Source organism: Mustelus asterias, chromosome 8 (genome assembly GCF_964213995.1).
Source record: "Mustelus asterias chromosome 8, sMusAst1.hap1.1, whole genome shotgun sequence".
Taxonomy (NCBI): Eukaryota; Metazoa; Chordata; class Chondrichthyes; order Carcharhiniformes; family Triakidae; genus Mustelus; species Mustelus asterias.
In genome coordinates this window covers 183,040-202,751 of record NC_135808.1, presented here as the reverse complement: position 1 = coordinate 202,751, position 19,712 = coordinate 183,040, and the positions used below count along the sequence as shown (strand labels likewise).

At 48.1% G+C, this 19,712-nt stretch overlaps 3 protein-coding genes across 3 annotated transcripts in view; 1 reads left to right on the top strand and 2 right to left on the bottom strand.

Moving 5' to 3' along the window:
• LOC144496727 (early estrogen-induced gene 1 protein-like) overlaps positions 1-2,204 on the bottom strand; it is a 51,225-nt gene extending 49,021 nt beyond the window's left edge. The window contains exon 1 of the mRNA XM_078217229.1: positions 1,047-2,204. Within this exon, the coding sequence (XP_078073355.1) occupies positions 1,047-1,192 (146 nt within the window). The 5' untranslated portion in view covers positions 1,193-2,204. The remainder of the gene's footprint in view (positions 1-1,046) is intronic.
• Positions 1-19,712, top strand: part of csnk2b (casein kinase 2, beta polypeptide) — a 296,247-nt gene that overhangs the window by 194,687 nt on the left and 81,848 nt on the right. The gene's annotated exons all lie outside the window — the stretch shown is intronic.
• The window catches only part of LOC144496721 (phosphatidylserine lipase ABHD16A-like), a 35,369-nt gene continuing 33,835 nt past the window's right edge, over positions 18,179-19,712 (bottom strand). Inside the window, exon 10 of the mRNA XM_078217222.1 lies at positions 18,179-19,712. This exon is cut by the window's right edge and continues 4,738 nt beyond it. The gene's annotated coding sequence lies outside the window, so the exon portion shown is untranslated.

The window sequence follows — 19,712 nt, the reverse complement described above, 5'->3', positions numbered from 1 at the left end:
TGCAGTCTCCTCACTCAATAGTTACCCCTTAAATACATTTAAAACAGGTCGAGTGTTTCAGAGCGAGTTACAGTCGATGCTGAATCATTTATACATTAATAGAACTCCTGTCAACTTTAACTGGTAAACACAAAAGAAAAATGGACACGTTTGGACACAGAGGGAGCACACGGCTCTCACAGTCAATGTTGTGAGCGATCCGTATGCACCTCACTTCACTCGCCTTTGCTTTATGTGTGAATCGCTTCAGTCAGACCGGCTGGAAAAAAAACTACATGGAAGGGAATCAGCGGAATGAGGCAACCTTCCCGTGGGCAACGGTCAACAAAATGTCACGAGGGACCTGACTCAAAACCAAGATGGGCCGCGTGTGCTCCCAGGCTGCCCACCGCTGGTCTACACTGACCCGGACCTCACTGCCCGTGGGGTGGGCTGGGGGAGGGGAGTGGAGACAATGAATGATTTCTGACGTGGATAGACACATGTATCCACCCGGTGAAATATGCCAGCAGTGGTGTGGGGAGCCGATGGAGGGGACACGGACACACACACACACACTCGCACGCACGCACTCACACACACACACACACACACATGCGAGGGAAATGGAACAGATTGGATCACCCGACGGAGAGCAGAATGGGCTTAATGGGCCGAATGGTCTCTCCTGTACCCTTACAGTTCTAGAACTCTCCATTGCAACAGCAACTGGACTTCAGGGAGTTACTTCACTGGCACGGTGATGGAGGCGAGGGGGGGGGAATGGGTGGGCAGGGGGGTCGCTGGATGTGTGGAAAGACCGGGTGCTAGGTTAATGCAATCCCGTTTTATACTGGGCCCAAGATCCCAGAATTTCAACTGAAACAGAACCATAAAAGTACACAGAGTAGATACTGCGCGGGGGGGGAGGGCGGGGGAGGGAAGGAAGGGGGGAGGAGAGGGGTGAGAGGGAAGGGTAGAGGGGGAGGGGGGGAGGGAGAGTGGAGAGGGGAAAGAGGGGAGAGGGGGGGTGGGAGGGAGGAGGGGGACAATACCAATCTGTTTACCTGGAGGAGAGGTCGCTGAAGGTGCCGCCGTGGAGGAGGCGAACTTTACAGAAGAGGATCCCATTGACAAATGGCACGGCTGAGAGCTCCTCCAGGGTCAGACTGACCAGAAACTTAAACCTCTTCTTCTTCAGCAGAAACGCCATGGGCAGCAGAGCAGAGACAGGAGGGAGGGAGGGGGGGCGGGGGGGGGGGGGTGGACCAGAAACACACACTGGGATAGAGCAGCCACCTGCCTCTCTCTCTGCCCCACAGTCTGTCTCTCACACACACTATCTCTCTGTCACTATTTCTCTCTGTCTGTATCTCTCTCAGTCTCTATCTCTCTCTCTCACACTATCTTCTCTCTCCCTCACACACACTGTCTCTGTATCCCTCACTCTCTGTATCTCCTCCACTATTCACTCACTATATTTCTCTCCTACTGTCACTTTCGATTGCAGGAAGTCCTCCAGTAGTTGCCAGACTGGTTGAGAATATGTACACAGCACAGGGAGAGAGAGAGAGACACAGCACAGGGAGAGAGAGAGACACACAGCACAGGGAGAGAGAGAGAGAGACACAGCACAGGGGGAGAGAGAGAGAGAGACTGTAGCCAGTCAATGAATGTTTAAAAGTAACCACGTTAGCAGATGGCAGCACACAACTCATCCCCAGACTGTCTCGCCAGCTTGCTGCTCTTCCCCTGGCTTGAAGAAAACTCTGTCAATGCTGACAGTTCTCCTGCTCTATTTATACCTGCAGAAACACACACATTTATATAAAGGCTTTGACTCAGGGGTGGTCACGCCAATTTCTGGTCAGTGGGAAACTGACACGACGAGCTTGGTAAAGAGAGAATGAATCGTAACTCCCCTCTCTCTCGGAGTTGCTGCCGCTTTAACTCATCAGCAGCAGCTCGCCTTTCAACACACAGCAGAGTCTGGAACGCCTTTTCCCTGTCGCTCCGGGTTGGAACTTTTCCCCAACTGGGGAGGAGTTAGATTGTGTTCTGCCTGCCTCTCTCTCTCTGATTGGGGGTGGATTCAATTTGCTGACACTAAGAAGCTTCATGGCTGGTTGGCAAAGCACGTCTGCAACTCAGTCAACCTCAGCACTCTCACTCACACCCTCAAACTCTCACACACACTCTCACGCACACCCTCAAACTCTCACACACACTCTCACGCACACCCTCAAACTCTCACACACACTCTCACTCACACCCTCAAACTCTCACTCACCCTCAAACTCTCACTCACAACCTCAAACTCTCACACACACTCTCAAACTTTCACACACACTCTCTCTCACACCCTCTCTCACACACACTCTCTCACACACACACACTCACACCCTCTCTCACACACACTCACTCTCTCTCATTCCCTCACACACACCCTCACTCTCTCTCTCACATACACCCTCACACCCTCTCTCACACACTCTCTCTCACATTCCCTCACACACACCCTCACTCACACACACTCTCACACCCTCTCTCACACTCTCACTCACACCCTCAAACTCTCACTCGCACCCTCAAACTCTCACTCGCACCCTCAAACTCTCACTCGCAACCTCACACCCTCTCTCACACACACTCACTCTCTCACACACACACACATTCTCTCACACACACCCTCACTCACTCTCTCACACACACCCTCACACACACACTCACACCCTCTCTCACACACACTCACTCTCTCTCACTCACATTCCCTCACACACACCCTCACTCACTCTCACACCCTCTCTCACACACACTCACACCCTCTCTCACACACACTCACTCTCTCTCACACACACCCTCACTCACTCTCTCACTCACACCCTCACACCCTCACACCCTCTCTCACACACACTCACTCTCTCTCACACACACTCACTCTCTCTCACACACTCTCTCGCTCACATTCCCTCACACACACCCTCACTCACTCTCTCACACACACCCTCACTCACTCTCTCACACACATCCTCACACACTCTCTCACACACACACTCTCTCGCTCACATTCTCTCACACACACCCTCACTCCCTCTCACACACATTCTCACTCACTCTCTCACTCACACTCCCCTCACTCACATTCCCTCACACACACTCTCACACACACACTCTCACTCTCTCACTCACATTCTCTCACACACACTCTCACTCTCTCACTCACACTCCCCCTCCCTCACACACTCACACACATTCTCACTCCCTCACTCACACTCCCTCTCTCTCACACACTCACACACACACACTCTCTCTCTCCCTCACACACACACTCTCACACACACTCACACTCTCTCACACACATTCACACTCTCACACTCACTCAGTCCCTCCCCCCTCACACTCTCTCTCATTCTCTCACACTCACACTCTCTCACACACTCTCTCACTCACTCACTCACTCACACTCCCTCTCTCTCTCTCACACACCACTCACTCACTCACACACACACTCATTCACACACATTGTCACACGGACACACAGAGACTCACAGTCACACACACACATACTCACTCTCACAAGCATGCTCAACACACACACAAATGTATTTATATCCAGCACAAGAAGATCTTACTTTGTGAGTCAGAGATCAGCTGTCCCTTGGTGTCCAAAGATGTGCAGGTTAGGTGGATTGGCCGTGCTAAATTGTGTTTAGCACGGGGAGGTGATGGCCTAGTGGTATTATCACTAAACTATTAATCCAGAAACTCAGCTAATGTTCTGCGGACATGGGTTTGAATCCCGCCACGGCAGATGGTGGAATTTGAATTCAGCAAAGTAAAATATCTGGAATTAAGAATTTGTCAATTGTTGAAAAAAACCCATCTGGTTCACGAATGTCCCTTTAGGGAAGGAAATCTGCCATCGTTACCCGGTCTGGCCTACATGTGACTCCAGACCCTCTGCAATGTGGGTGACTCTCAACTGCCCTCCATGGGCAACTGGGGATGGGCAGTAAATGCTGGCCCAGCCAGCAATGCTCCTCGATTAGATTCCAGTTTGTAACTCGCTCCTGGGTATCTGTTATTCTATACATGAACCCTTCGATTAGATTCCAGTTTGTAACTCACTTCCGGGTATCTGTTATTCTATATATAAACCACTTTGAATGCCTCGATTAGATTCCAGTCTGTAACTCCCGGGTATCTGTTATTCTATATTTGAACATTATTAGAACATTAGAACATTACAGCGCAGTACAGGCCCTTCGGCCCTCGATGTTGCGCCGACCAGTGAAACCAATCTAAAGCCCCTCTAATCTACACTATTCCAATATCATCCATATGTTTATCCAATAACCATTTAAATGCCCTTAATGTTGGCGAGTCCACCACTGTTGCAGGCAGGGCATTCCACGCCCTTACTACTCTCTGAGTAAAGAACCTACCTCTAACATCTGTCCTATATCTCTCACCCCTCAATTTAAAGCTATGTCCCCTTGTGCTAGCCATCACCATCCGAGGAAAAAGGCTCTCACTATCCACCCTATCTAATCCTCTGATCATCTTGTATGCCTCTATTAAGTCACCTCTTAACCTTCTCTCTAATGAAAACAGCCTCAAGTCCCTCAACCTTTCCTCATAACACCTTCCCACCATACCAGGCAACATCCTGGTAAATCTCCTCTGCACCCTTTCCAATGCTTCCACATCCTTCCTATAATGCGGCGACCAGAACTGTACGCAATACTCCAAGTGCGGCCGCACCAGAGTTTTGTACAGTTGCAACATGACCTCATGGCTCCGAAACTCAATCCCTCTACCAATAAAAGCTAACACACCGTACGCCTTCTTAACAACCCTATCAACCTGGGTGCCAACTTTCAGGGATCTATGCACATGGACACCGAGATCTTTCTGCTCATCCATACTACCAAGTATCTTACCATTAGCCCAGTACTCTGTAATTCTGTTACTCCTTCCAAAGTGAATCACCTCACACTTTTCTGCATTAAACTCCATTTGCCACCTCTCAGCCCAGCTCTGCAGCTTATCTATGTCCCTCTGTAACCTGCCACTTCCCTCCGCACTGTCTACAACTCCACCGACTTTAGTGTCATCCGCAAATTTACTAACCCATCCTTCTACGCCCTCATCCAGGTCATTTATAAAAATGACAAACAGCAGTGGCCCCAAAACAGATCCTTGAGGTACACCACTAGTAACTGAACTCCAGGATGAATATTTCCCATCAACCACCACCCTCTGTTTTCTTACAGCTAGCCAATTTCTGATCCAAACCGCTAAATCACCCTCAATCCCATGCCTCCGTATCTTCTGCAATAGCTTACCATGGGGAACCTTATCAAACGCTTTACTGAAATCCATATACACCACATCAACTGCTTTACCCTCATCCACCTCTTTGGTCACCTTCTCAAAGAACTCAATAAGGTTTGTGAGGCACGACCTACCCTTCACAAAACCGTGTTGACTATCCCTAATCAAATTATTCCTTTCTAGATGATTATAAATCCTATCTTTTATAATCCTTTCCAAAACTTTGCCCACAACAGAAGTAAGGCTCACCGGTCTATAATTACCAGGGTTGTCTCTACTCCCCTTCTTGAACAAGGGGACAACATTTGCTATCCTCCAGTCTTCTGGCACTATTCCTGTAGACAATGATGACATAAAGATCAAAGCCAAAGGCTCTGCAATCTCCTCTCTAGCCTCCCAGAGAATCCTAGGAAAAACCCCATCCGGCCCAGGGGACTTATCTATTTTCACACTTTCCAGAATTGCTAACACCTCCTCCTTATGAACCTCAATCCCGTCCAGTCCAACGGCCTGTATCTCAGTATTCTCCTCGACAACATTGTCTTTTTCCTGTGTGAATACTGACAAAAAATATACATTTAGCGCCTCTCCTATCTCTTCGGACTCCACGCACAACTTCCCACCACTGTCCTTGACTGGCCCTAATCTTACCCTAGTCATTCTTTTATTCCTGACATACCTATAGAAAGCTTTAGGGTTTTCCTTGACCTGCCAAAGACTTCTCATGTCCCCTCCTGGCTCTTCTTAGCTCTCTCTTTAGGTCCTTCCTGGCTAACTTGTAACTCTCAAGCGCCCTAACTGAGTCTTCACGTCTCATCTTTACATAAGTCTCCTTCTTCCTCTTCACAAGAGATTCAACCTCCTTAGTAAACCACGGTTCCCTTGCTCGACCACTTCCTCCCTGCCTGACATATATATAAACCACCTCGAACCCCTCGGTTAGATTCCAGTCTGTAACTCACACCTGGGTATCTGTTATTTTATATATAAACCACCTGAACCCCTCGATTAGATTCCAGTTTGTAACTCACTCCCGGGTATCTGTTATTCTATATATAAACCACCCTGAACCCTTCAATTAGATTTGATTAGACTGAGGAGGTGACCTGATCGAGGTGTACAGGATTATGAGGGACATGGACAGGGTGGATAAGGAGCAGCTGTTCCCCTTAGTTGAACAGTCAGTCACGAGGGGACATTGGTTCAAGGTGAGGGACAGGAGGTTTAGGGAGGCATTTGAGGAAAACCTTTTTTACTCAGAGGGCAGTGAGGGTCTGGAATGCGCTGCCTGGGAGGGTGGTGGAGACGGGATGCCTCACATCCTTTAAAAAAGTACCTGGATGAGTACTTGGCACAGCATAACATTCAGGGCTGTGGGCCAAGTGCTGGCAAGTGGGATTAGATGGGAGGTCAACTGCTTCTTGTGTGTCGGTGCAGACTCGATGGGCTGAAGGGCCTCTTCTGCACTGTAGGATTCTATGATTATTTCCCATTGTATTATTCAGCTCAACATTACTCTCAAACCTTCAGACCAGAAGCTGGCGGGGGTATTCACACACATCTTCACCCTCTCCTTACAACAATCTGAGCTCCCGATCTGCTTCAAGAATACGACCATCATCCCGGTACCTAAGAAAAGCCAAGCAGCCTTAATGACGATCGGCCGGTGGCTCTGACAGCCATCATTATGAAGTGCTTTGAAAGGTTAGTCATGGCACGAATCAATTCCAGCCTCCCAGACTGCCTGGATCCACTACAGTTTGCCTATCGCCGCAACAGGTCCACAGCAGACACCATTTCCCTGGCCCTGCACTCAACCCTGGAACACCTAGATAACAAGGACACCTATGTCAGACTCCTATCTATTGACTACAGCTCAGCCTTCAACACTATTATTCCCACGAAACTCATCTCCAAATTCCATAGCCTGGGTCTCGGCACCTCCCTCTGCGACTGGATCCTGAACTTCCCAACTCACAGGCCACAATCAGTAAGGATCGGCAACAGCACCTCCTCCACGATCATCCTCAACACCGGTGCCCCACAAGGCTGTGTTCTCAGCCCCCTGCTATACTCCTCATACACCTATGTGGCCAAATTCCCCTCCAATTCGATTTTCCAGTTTGCTGACGACACCACCGTAGTGGGTCGGATCTCAAACAATGACGAGACAGAGTACAGGAATGAGATAGAGAATCTGGTGAACTGGTGCGGCAACAATAATCTCTCCCTCAATGTCAACTAAACGAAGGAGATTATCGACTTCAGGGAGCGTAAAGGAGAACATGCCCCTGTCTACATCAACGGGGACAAAGTAGAAAGGGTCGAGAGCTTCAGCTTTTTAGGTGTCCAGATCACCAACAACCTGTCCTGGTCCCCCCATGCCGACACTATAGTTAAGAAAGCCCACCAACGCCTCTACTTTCTCAGAAGACTAAGGAAATTTGGCATGTCAGCTACGACTCTCACCAACTTTTACAGATGCACCATAGAAAGCATTCTTTCTGGTTGTATCACAGCTTGGTATGGCTCCTGCTCTGCCCAAGACCGCAAGGAACTACAAAAGGTCGTGAATGTAGCCCAATCCATCACACAAACCAGCCTCCCATCCATTGACTCTGTCTACACTTCCCGCTGCCTCAGCAAAGCAGCCAGCATAATTAAGGACCCACTCGCCCTGGACATTCTCTCTTCCACCTTCTTCCTTCGGGAAAAAGATACAAAAGTCTGAGGTCACGAACCAACCAAATCAAGAACATCTTCTTCCCTGCTGCTGTCAGATTTTTGAATGGACCTACCTTATATCAAGCTGATCTTTCTCTACACCCTAGCTATGACTGTAACACTACATTCTGCACTCTCCTTTCAATCTCTATGAACGGTATGCTTTGTCTGTATAGTGCACAAGAAACAATACTTTTCACTGTATACTAATACATGTGACAATAATAAATCAAATCAAATCAAACCAATTTGTGTAACTTATTTTCCACCATTTAAACCGGTTTCTTAGTGATAGAAACTTTAATGTCACAGAAGCCAAATGAAATAATCGAAAGGCCAAATGAAAAAAGTGATTTATTGTTTTAGAGCACGGAAACAGGCTCTTCGGCCCAACCTGTCCATGCCACCCACTTTTTACCACTAAGCGAGTCCCAATTGCCCGCATTTGGCCCATATCCCTCTCTACCCATCTTACCCATGTTCCTGTCTAAACGCTTTTTAAAAGACAAAATTGTACCCGCCTCTACTACTACCTCTGGCAGCTTGTTCCAGACACTCACCACCCTCTGTGTGAAAATATTGCCCCTCTGGACCCTTTGTATATCTCTCACCTTAAACCTATGCCCTTAATTCACTTTGGTAGGAATAACAGATGTGTTGAGTATAGGGCTAACGGGAGGACTTTGAATAGTGTGGAGGAGCAGAGGGATCTAGGTATATGTGTGCATAGATCCCTGAAAGTTGGGAATCAAGTAGATAAGGTTGTTAAGAAGGCATATGGTGTCTTGGCGTTTATTGGTAGGGGGATTGAATTTAGGAGTCGTAGCGTTATGTTGCAACTGTACACAACTCTGGTGCGGCCGCACTTGGAGTACTGTGTGCAGTTCTGGTCCCCACATTACAGGAAGGATGTGGAGGCTTTGGAGAGGGTGCAGAGGAGGTTTACCAGGATGTTGCCTGGTATGGAGGGGAGATCCTATGAGGAGAGGCTGAGGGATTTGGGATTGTTTTCGCTGGAAAGGCGGCGGCTAAGAGGGGATCTTATTGAAACATATAAGATGATTAGAGGTTTAGATAGGGTGGATAGTGATAGCCTTTTTCCTCTGATGGAGAAATCCAGCACGAGGGGGCATGGCTTTAAATTGAGGGGGGGTAGTTATAGAACCGATGTCAGGGGTAGGTTCTTTACCCAGAGGGTGGTGAGGGATTGGAATGCCCTGCCAGCATCAGTAGTAAATGCGCCTAGTTTGGGGGCGTTTAAGAGATCCGTAGATAGGTTCATGGACGAAAAGAAATTGGTTTAGGTTGGAGGGTCACAGTTTTTTTTTTTTTATAACTGGTCGGTGCAACATCGTGGGCCGAAGGGCCTGTTCTGCGCTGTAATGTTCTATGTTCTATGTTCTATGTTCTAGTTTTAGACTCCCCTACCTTTGGGGAAAGATATTGACTATCTAGCTGATCTGTGCCCCTTATTATTTTGTAGACCTCTATAAGATCACCCCTCAGCCCCCTACGCTCCAAAGAAAAAAGTCCCAGTCTACCTGCCTTCTTCACCACTCTGTCCACCTGCGACTCCACTTTCAAGGAGCTATGAACCTGTATCCCGAGATCTCTTTGTTCTGTAACTCTCCTCAACATCCAACCATTAACTGAGTGAGTCCTGCCCCGGTTCAATCTACCAAAATGCATCACCTCACATTTATCTAAATTAAACTACATCTGCCATTCGTCAGCCCACTGGCCCAAATGATCAAGGTTAAATTGATTAAATGCACTTTCCTTTCCCTTTAAGGTTTCTTTGCAATGATTTATTAGAATGATTGGGGTAGTGGTATTGTCACTGACCTAGTAACCCAGGCTAATGCCTTGGGGGACCCGGGTTCAAACCACAGCAGCTGGGGGAATTTCAATTCCGTTAATAAAACCTGGGATTGAAAAGTCAATCTCAGTAATGGTGACCATGAAGCCATTGTTGATTGTTGGAAAAACCCACCTGGTTCACTAATGCCTCTTTTAGGGAAGGAAATTTGCCATTCTTACCCGGTCTGGCCTACATTTCTCTTTGAAAAAAGTTTATTTATTATTGTCAAAGGTAGGCTTACATTAACACTGCAATGAAGTTACTGTGAAAATCCCCGAGTCGCCACACTCTGGTATCTATTTGGATACACTGAGGGATAATTTAGCATGGCTAATGCACCCTAACCAGCACGTCTTTCAGTCTGTGGGAGGAAACCAGAGCACCCAGAGGAAACCCACGCAGACACGGGGAGAACGTGCAGACTCCGCTCAGACAGTGACCTGAGGCTGGAATTGAACCCAGGTCCTTGTGAGGCAACAGTGCTAACCAGTGTGCCACCATTAGGGGGCGGCACGGTAGCACAGTGGTTAGCACTGCTACCTCACAGCGCCAGGGAACTGGATTCGATTCCCGGCTTGGGTCACTGTCTGTGCAGAATTTGCACATTCTCCCCGTGTCTGCGTGGGTTTCCTCCGGGTGCTCCTGTTTCCTCTCACAGTCCAAAGATGTGCAGGTTAGGTGGATTCGCCATGCTAAATTGCCTCTTAGGGTCAGGGGGACTAGCTAGGTTAAAGTCCATGGGGTTATGATAGGGCCTGGGTGGGATTGTGGTCGGTGCAGACTCGATGGGCCAAATGGCCTCCTTCTGCACTGTAGATTCTATGATTCCATGATCTATAAATCTGCCATCCTTACCCGGTCTGGCCTACATGTGACCCACAGCCAATGGGGCTGAGTTTTAACTGCCTCTGAAATGGCTGAGCAAGTGCTCTATTGAAGGGCAATTAGGGATGGGCAGTGAGTGCCGACCTTGCCAAGCTATGCCCACATTCCAGGGAAAGAAGAAATGTAAGGAATGTTGCACTGTCCTGTGCCAGGCATTCCCCTGATAGTTCTCATGTTCATTCCACCACTCCCCGTTCTGGTGTTCTGTCGATCCCTTTGTTCATTCCTCTCTCCGTTCTGAAGGATACCTGCCCAGAATGCCGCCCGCCCACATTTTTCTGCCTGCAGTGTTACCAAACCTGTTTTCACCATTCAACACCTTTCACATTCCAATCCCTTACATCGTAATGCTGAAAGCAGGCAAGATATGTTTTAAACTGTGGGCATGTTTGATGCTTCACAGAACTCTGGCATCGAAACATAGAAACTAGAAGTCAGAGGAGGCCATTCGACCCTTCCAGCCTGCTCTGCATTCATCTTGATCATGGCTGATCATCAAATTCAATATCCTGATTCCTTCCTCCCCTCCATAAACCCTCGATCCCTTTAGCCCCAAGAGCGATATCTAATTCCTTCTTGAAATCGCACAAGGTTTTGGCCTCAACTATTTTCTGTTGTAGTGAATTCCACACATTCACCACCCCCTGGGTGAAGAAATGTCTCTTCATCTCTGTCTTATCCTCAAACTATGACCCCTAGTTCTAGACTCCCCCACCATTGGGAACTTTCTTTCTGAATCTATCTGTCTAACCCTGTTAGAATTTTATAAGTTTCTATGAGATCCCCTCTCACTCTTCTAAACTCCAATGAATATAATCCTAACTAACTTAGTCTCTCCTCATATGACAGATCTGCCATCCCAGGAATCAGCCTGGTAAACTTTCGCTGCGCTCCCTCTATAGCAAGGAAATCCTTCCTCAGATAAGGAGACCAAAACTGCACACAATACTCCAGGTGTGGCCTCACCAACACCCTATACAATTGCAGCAAAACATCTCTATCCCTATACTCAAATCCTCTCACTATGAAGGCCAACACACCATTTGCCTTCTTTACTGCCTGCTGTACCTGCGCGCTTGCTTTCAGCGACAGGAGGTATAGTGTTTAGTCCTGTCTAAACTCCAAAGAGAATGGAATATATATTTCATGTCTTGTCCAATTCAGGAACTCCCTTAACCATGAAAACAGGGGTTGGAACTTCTTGAGACTCTTGAACAGACTCCACCTTGATTTGATTCATTGTCACATAGACGATCTGGAGGAGGGGACCGAGTGTAGGGTAACAAAGTTTGCGGATGACACAAAGATGAGTGGGAAAGCAAATTGCGTGGAAGACACAGAGAGTCTGCAGAGAGATTTGGATAGGCTAAGTGATTGGGCAAGGATCTGGCAGATGGAGTATAATGTTGGTAAGTGTGAGGTTATCCACTTTGGAAGGAATAATAGTAAACTGGACTATTATTTAAACGGTGAAAAATTACAACATGCTACTGTGCAGAGGGACCTGGGGATCCTTGTGCATGAATCACAAAAACTCAGTTTGCAGGTGCAGCAGGTGATCAAGAAGGCAAATGGAATGTTGGCCTTTATCGTGAAGGAGATGGAGTATAAAAGCAGGGAGGTCTTGCTGCAACTGTACAGGGTACTGGTGAGGCCGCACCTAGAGTACTGTGTACAATTTTGGTCCTCTTATTTAAGAAAGGATATATTAGCTTTGGAGGGGGTACAGAGAAGGTTCACCAGGTTGATTCCGGAGATGAGGGGGTTAGCTTATGAGGAGAGATTGAGTAGACTGGGCCTGTACTCATTGGAGTTTAGAAGGTTGAGGGGAGATCTTATAGAGACATACAAGATAATGAAGGGACTAGACAGAGTAGAAGCAGAGAGGTTATTTCCACTTACAATGGAAACAAGAACTAGGGGGCACAGCCTCAAAATACAGGGGAGTCAGTTTAGAACAGAGTTGAGGAGGAACTTCTTCTCTCAGAGGGTAGTGAATCTTTGGAATTCTCTGCCCAATGAAGCAGTAGAGGCTACCTCGTTAAATGTGTTTAAGTCACAGATAGATAGATTTTTAACCATTAAGGGAATTAAGGGTTATGGGGAGCGGGTGGGTAACTGGAACTGAACCCACTATCAGATCAGCCATGATCTTATTGAATGGCAGAGCAGGCTTGAGGGGCTGGATGACCTACTCCTTCTCCCATTTCTTATGTTCTTATATGTATCGGGATACAGTGAAAAGTATTGTTTTTTGCACGCTATATAGACAAAGCATACCATTCATAGAGAAGGAAAGGAGAGAGTACAGAATGTAGTGTTATAGTCATAGCTAGGGTGTAGAGAAAGATCATTTAAAGGAAGGTAGGTCCATTCAAAAGTCTGACAGCAGCAGGGAAGAAGCTGTTCTTGAGTCAGTTGGTACGTGTACTCAGACTTTTGTATCTTTTTCCCAATGGAAGAAGGTGGAAGAGAGAATGTCCGGGGTGCGTGGGGTCCTTAATTATGCGGCTGCTTTGCCGAGGCAGCGGGAAGCGTAGACAGAGTCAATGGATGGGAGGCTGGTTTGTGTTTGAGGGAAGACGAGAAAGGGCTGTATGCTGTGTTGTGAAAACTATTCTTGCCTTAACACTGAGAGCGGAGGACGGGAACCTCAACTCCTGATGCACCTCAGATCTTTTTGCTTGTGCACAGACCAGGACCGGACTGCGCTCACGCACGCACACACCTGCATTTTTACTTTACTTGGGCCCAGCTCACCTGTGCAGGAGGAAAACCAGGATGGAAATCAGGGTCAGGAGCAGGCCACCATGGAAGGCTCATGTCCCAGACAATGAACAGGGAAAGGCCCAGAGAGGGGTGTCTGGATCCCGGAACAGGTCTCAATTCCCTTAAAAAGGGAAAAGCAGAGAAAGACGTCCCCGTGAGGCAAAGCGCCGTTGGGTAGAATGTTTCCCCCCTTCTGGGGCAGTCATGGTCTACTTGGAGAAGCAAAGGTCTTGCCATTGAGCTGGTGCCTTGATGTTTGAGTGGATACTCAGGAACCGGAATCTCAGGAGGTGAGATTCAAACACCGCGAGGTGGGCCATCTTTGATGCTCTCCGGGTTCAAGCTGCCTTTGGAGAGGATTCCCAGGTTCGATCTTGGAAAGTGGAGCCTGGAATCCCTCAGGAGGGAGGTAAGAGTTTCAGTCAAATTTGTTGTCTCACCAGCCAGAATTTTACCGCCCCGCCTGTCACGGGATTAGAGCAGGCGAGGGGCAGAACCCTTGACCTCAGGCGGGATTTTACCATTTCGGGACAAGCGAAGCCGTAGAATCCCACCCCACCGTGTTCTCTGACACTTGTTCTGAAATCCAAGAACTCTGACTTGGTCACATCTGTCATTTACTGTGCACTGTAATGCGTTTAACCATAGTGTCTTGTTATTTTAAATATACTCTGTATTAATCCCAAATGGGAGAGAATGGTGGCACAGTGGTTAGCACTGCTGCCTCACAGTACCAGGGACCTGGGTTCGATCCCAGCCTTGGGTGACTATGTGAAGTTTGTACATTCTCTCCATTTCTGCGTGTGTTTCCTCCAGGTACTCCGGTTTCCTTCCACAGTCCAAAGATGTACAGGTTAGTGGATTGGCCATGGTAAATTGCCCCTTAGTGTCTAAAGACGTGCAAGTTATGTGGATTGGCCATGCTAAATTGCCCCTTAGTTTCCAAAAATGGGCAGGTTTGGTGGATTCACCTGGATACAAAGATATGTAGAGGGACAGAGAGTATTGAGGAAGCAGGGGGGCTGCAGAAGGACTTGGACAGGTTAGGAGAGTGGGCAAAGAAGTGGCAGATGGAATACAATGTGGGAAAGTGTGAGGTTGTGCACTTTGGAAAGAGAAATGGAGGCATAGACTATTTTCTAAATGGGAAAATGCTTAGGAAATCAGAAACACAAAGGGACTTGGGAATCATTGTTCAAGCTTCTCAAGATTAATATGTAGGTTCAGTCGGCAGTTGAAAAGGCAAATGCAATGTTAGCATTCATGTCGAGAGGGCTAGAATACAAGAGCAGGGATGTACTTCTGAGGCTGTATAAGGCTCTGGTCAGACCCCATTTGGAGAATTGTGAGCAGTTTTGGGCCCCGTATCTAAGGAAGGATGTGCCGGCCTTGGAAAGGGTCCAGAGGAGGTTCACAAGAATGATCCCTTGAATGAAGAGCTTGTCATATGAGGAACGGTTGAGGACTCTGGGTCTGTACTCATTGGAGTTTAGAAGGATGAGGGGGATCTTATTGAAACTTGCAGGATACTGTGAGGCCTGGATAGAGCAGATGTGGAAAGGATGTTTCCACTAGTAGGAAAAACTAGAACCAGAGAGCACAACCTCAGACTAAAGGGATGATCATTTAAAACAGAGATGAGGAGGAATTTCTTTAACCAGAGAGTGGTGAATCTGTGGAACTCTTTGCCGCAGAAGGCTGTGGAGGCCGGGTCATTGAGTGTCGTTAAGACAGAGATAGATAGATTCTTGATTAATAAGGGGATCAGGGGTTATGGGGAAAAGGCAGGAGAATAGGGATGAGAAAAATATCAGCCATGATTGAATGGCGGAGCAAAATCGATGGGCCAAGTGGCCTAATTCTGCTCCTATGTCTTATGATTGGCCATGCTAAATTGCCCCTTACTGTCCAAAGATGTGCGGGTTGGATGGATTGGCCATGCAAAATTGCCCCTTAGTGTCAGCTGGGTAAATACATGTGGTTACAGGGATACGACCTGGTTGGGATTGTGGTCAGTGCAGACTCGATGGGCTGAATGGCCTCCTTCTGCACTGTAGGGATTCTATGATTCTAGTAAGTCCTGACAATTGTTTTATCTTTTTGACCATTTTGTTGGAAGATCCTTTGCATTTGTTCAAAACTCATAGAACCTCTGTTCACTGAGCAAGTTGCTGAATCTCAAACTTCACTGCATTAAGCAGAACATCACTGCTCCAGAACCAAATATTCCCAATAACTCGGGGTCCTGGCCAAGGAACAGAAGTGTTTGATGGAAAAACAGAAACTGAGCGTCACTAGAAGCAGCTTGACAATGAAGATGGGGAGATCAATCATTGTTATTGCTCTTCCCACACCTAGAGGCGGCACGGTAGCACAGTGGTTAGCACTGCTGCCTCACAGCTCCAGGGTCCCGGGTTCGATTCCTGGCTCGGGTCACTGTCTGTGTGGAGTTTGCACATTCTCCTCGTGTCTGCGTGGGTTTCCTCCGGGTGCTCCAGTTTCCTCCCACAATCCAAAGATGTGCGGGTTAGGTTGATTGGCCAGGTTTTAAAAAAAAACTGTCCCTTAAGAGTCCTGGGATGCGTAGGTTAGAGGGATTAGTGGGTAAAATATGTGGGGGTAGGGCATAGATGGGATTGTGGTCGGTGCAGACTCGATGGGCCGAATGGCCTCCTTCTGCACTGTAGGGTTTCTAAGAAGGCTCACTTTTACCTGTCCCGCAGCTCATTCTTTCTCGCAACAGGTCGTGCACCTGCCACCAGAGGCTTATAGTTTGAAAGGGTGCCACTTGAAAGGGAGAAGATGTCCTAGTGGTATCATTGCTTGACTATTAATCCAGAAATTCAGCTAATGTTCTGGGGGTGGAAAGGTGGGTTAGCACTGCTGCTTCAGAGCGCCAGGGACCTGGATTCGAATCCTGGCTTGGGTCATTGTCTGTGTGGAGTTTGCACATTCTCCCTGTGTCTGCGTGGGTTTCCTCCGGGTGCTCCAGTTTCCTCCCACAGTCCAAAGATATGTGGGTTAGCCATGCTAAATTGACCCTTAGTGTCAGGGGGACTAGCTAGGGTAAAGTGCATGGGGTTATGGGGATAGGGCCTGGGTGGGATTGTGGTCAGTGCAGACTTGATGGGCCAAATAGCTTCCTCCTGCACTGTCGGATTCTATGATACAATGGGGGCCCTGGTTCGAATCCCGCCACAGCAGATGGTGGAATTTGAATTCAATAAAAAAAATCTACTGATGACCATGAAACCATTGTTAATTTTTGGAAAAACGCATCTGGTTCATTTAAGTCCTTCAGGGAAGGAAATCTGCCATCCTTACCTGGCCTGGCCTACATGTGACTCCAGAGCCACAACAATATGATTGATTCTCAACTGCCCTCCAAGGGCAACTAGGGATGGACAACTGGCCAGTCAGCGACAGCCCATGTCCCACAAATGAATAAAAACTCTGCAGGACACCCTGCCTACCATTAGAGGGTTTGCAGGTCTACACTCAACCTGTTTGGCCACATATTGAACGTACCTTCCTCAGCCCTCGAGTCCTGGGGTGGGATTTGAACCCTGAACTTCTGGCTTAGAGGCAGGGGTGCTAACCCACTGCGCCACATGGTCTGATATTAACGCTGGGAGTAATAGGAGACAACTGGTTAAGTTCTGCTGAGCACTCAACCTTGTTGTGATTCTTGGTTAGACCCCAGGGCACGGAAAGCAGATCCAGCGAGGGACTGAAACCTTTCATTTGAAGTAGATGTCACGAGGCATGGTCTGCATTGGTGAGACCATGCAGACGCTACGACGATGAATGGACACCGCTCGACAATCATCGGGCAGGAGTGTTCCCTTCCAGTTGGGGAACACTTCAGCAGTCACGGGCATTCAGCCTCTGATCTTCGTGTAAGCGTTCTCCAAGGCGGTCTTCACGACACATGACAACGCAGAGTCGCTGAGCAGAAACTGGTCACATCTCTTTAACCTGTGCTTGGCCCTCTCTCCACTCACATTGTCTGTACCTTTAAGACTTATTACCCATAAAGTCTCGCATTCCAACCATTACCTGGGTGGGATTGTGGTCAGTGCAGACTTGATGGGCCAAATAGCTTCCTTACCTGGCCTATATGCCGCGTTTGTGAAGCTGACCTCTCCACTCACCTGATGAAGGGGCAGCGCTCCAAAAGCTCGTGATTCCAAATAAATCTGTTGGACTTTAACCCGGTGTTGTGAGACGACTTATTATTAAGGAAAGGGATATTCTGTTGCTAGTAACTTCAGTTCTCCCACCCTTTGCAGTCCTTGTTCCCCCCCCCCCCTCTCCCCCAGATATCCTGACCTATCCTGAATCCGTCATTGAGAAGCGGATTAGCTGTTCAGTATCCTGAGTTCCTGCACTGTGTCTCGTGGCAACTGCTGCATTTCCTTCAGAGACAAGACCCCCCCCCCCGCAAAAAGACCACCCAGCAATGGCTGGGGGATAATTCCAAGGTCACAAAGTGGCGAGAGACGGGGCCTGGCGGAGGCAAAGGGAGGAGACACAACACAACTCAAAGGCCACGTCGAAAAAGAAACCTCCTTCAACTCGCCAGCGACTCCCCACTGAAAACAGCAGCAGCAGCGAGCAGTCAACATTTCATCGTGATTTTCTTTTATCGCTAAGTTATCCTTTCACATACAAACCACTCTTCAGATCGGACATCCAATGATGCACTTTATACATTCTTAGAAACCATCGAGGAGGGAGGCAGGGAGAGGGGGAGGGAGGGACGTAGAGGGAGAGAGGGGAGAGAGGGAGGAAAGGAGGGAGAGAAGGGGAGGGACGGAGGACAGGAGGGAGGGGGAGAGGAAAGGAGGGAGAGAGGGGGGACGGGAGGGAGGGAAAGGTTTTCCTTTGTTTGAAATTTGGTCCCAATTGAGAAACGCGAGGAGATGGGTCGATAGCTTTACACAGATCGGGCACTGAGGAAGCCTGTATCCCCTCCCCTGCCAGTACACATCGCCTGGGCAAACTGATCACAGGACTACGAAGAGACAACCCTTCACTTCATCACCAAGAATTTAAAAAAAACCAAAAGAATAGAAGCACAAACATGCTCTCGCTCACTTTCAGAGCAGTCAGGTGGAGTTCCAAAACGAGAGAGCCAGATTATTCAGGAGAGGGATTGAAAATTCCAAGCAACGGTGGGAATTCTCTCCTGGAAAAGAGAGGATGCTTGCTCGCTGGATTACTAAATTTGGGGAACTGTCGCTGAGCTAAAATGTCGCCCAGGCGCGAGGGACTTGCTGCTGGGGTTTTGACTCGTCTGGACAAATGCAAGAACACCAAATTTCCAAGTCTCACCACAATTCATACTACAGGAGAAAAGGACAGCAGCTGGTTTCATCAGTATTAAAATATAGACACGCCACAACATCCCAGTTCCTGCGCTACCACCCACTTGGTGAAGATGTGTGGGAGGCCATGGGACTGGGACTGTTTGCGGGGGGGGGGGGGGGGGGGGTGCCTATGACAATAAATTAGGAGAGAGCAGTGTGCAGTGAGACCTTGGTGTCCTCATGCACAGTCGCTGAAGGTAAGCGCGCAGGTGCAGCAGGCGATAAAGAGGGCAAATGGTATGTTGGCCTTCATTGCGAGAGGTTCCGAGTACAGGAGCAGGGATGTGTTGTTGCAATTATACAGGGCCTTGGTGAGGCCACATCTAGAGTATTGTGTGCATTTTTGGTCTCCTTATTGGAGAAAATGTATTCTTGCTATAGAGGGAGTGCAGTGAAGCTTTACCAGGTTGATTCCTGAGATGGTGGGACTGACGTATGAGGAGAGATTGACTAGGTTTGGATTATAATCGCTGGAGATCAGAAGAATGAGGGCAGATCTCAGAGAAACCTATAAAATTCTAATAGGACTAGACAGGGTCGACGCAGGGAGGATGTTCCCAATGGTGGGGGGAGTCCAGAACCAGGGGTCACAGTCTGAGGATTCAGAGTAGACCATTTAGGACAGAGATGAGGAAAAACCTCTTCACCCAGCTAGTGGTAAACCTGTGGAATTCGCTACCACAGAATGCAGCTGAGGCCAAAACATTGCATGTTTTCAGGGAGCAGTTAGATAGAGCACTGAGGGTGAAGGGGATCAAAGGCAGGAAGCAGTTAGACAGAGCACT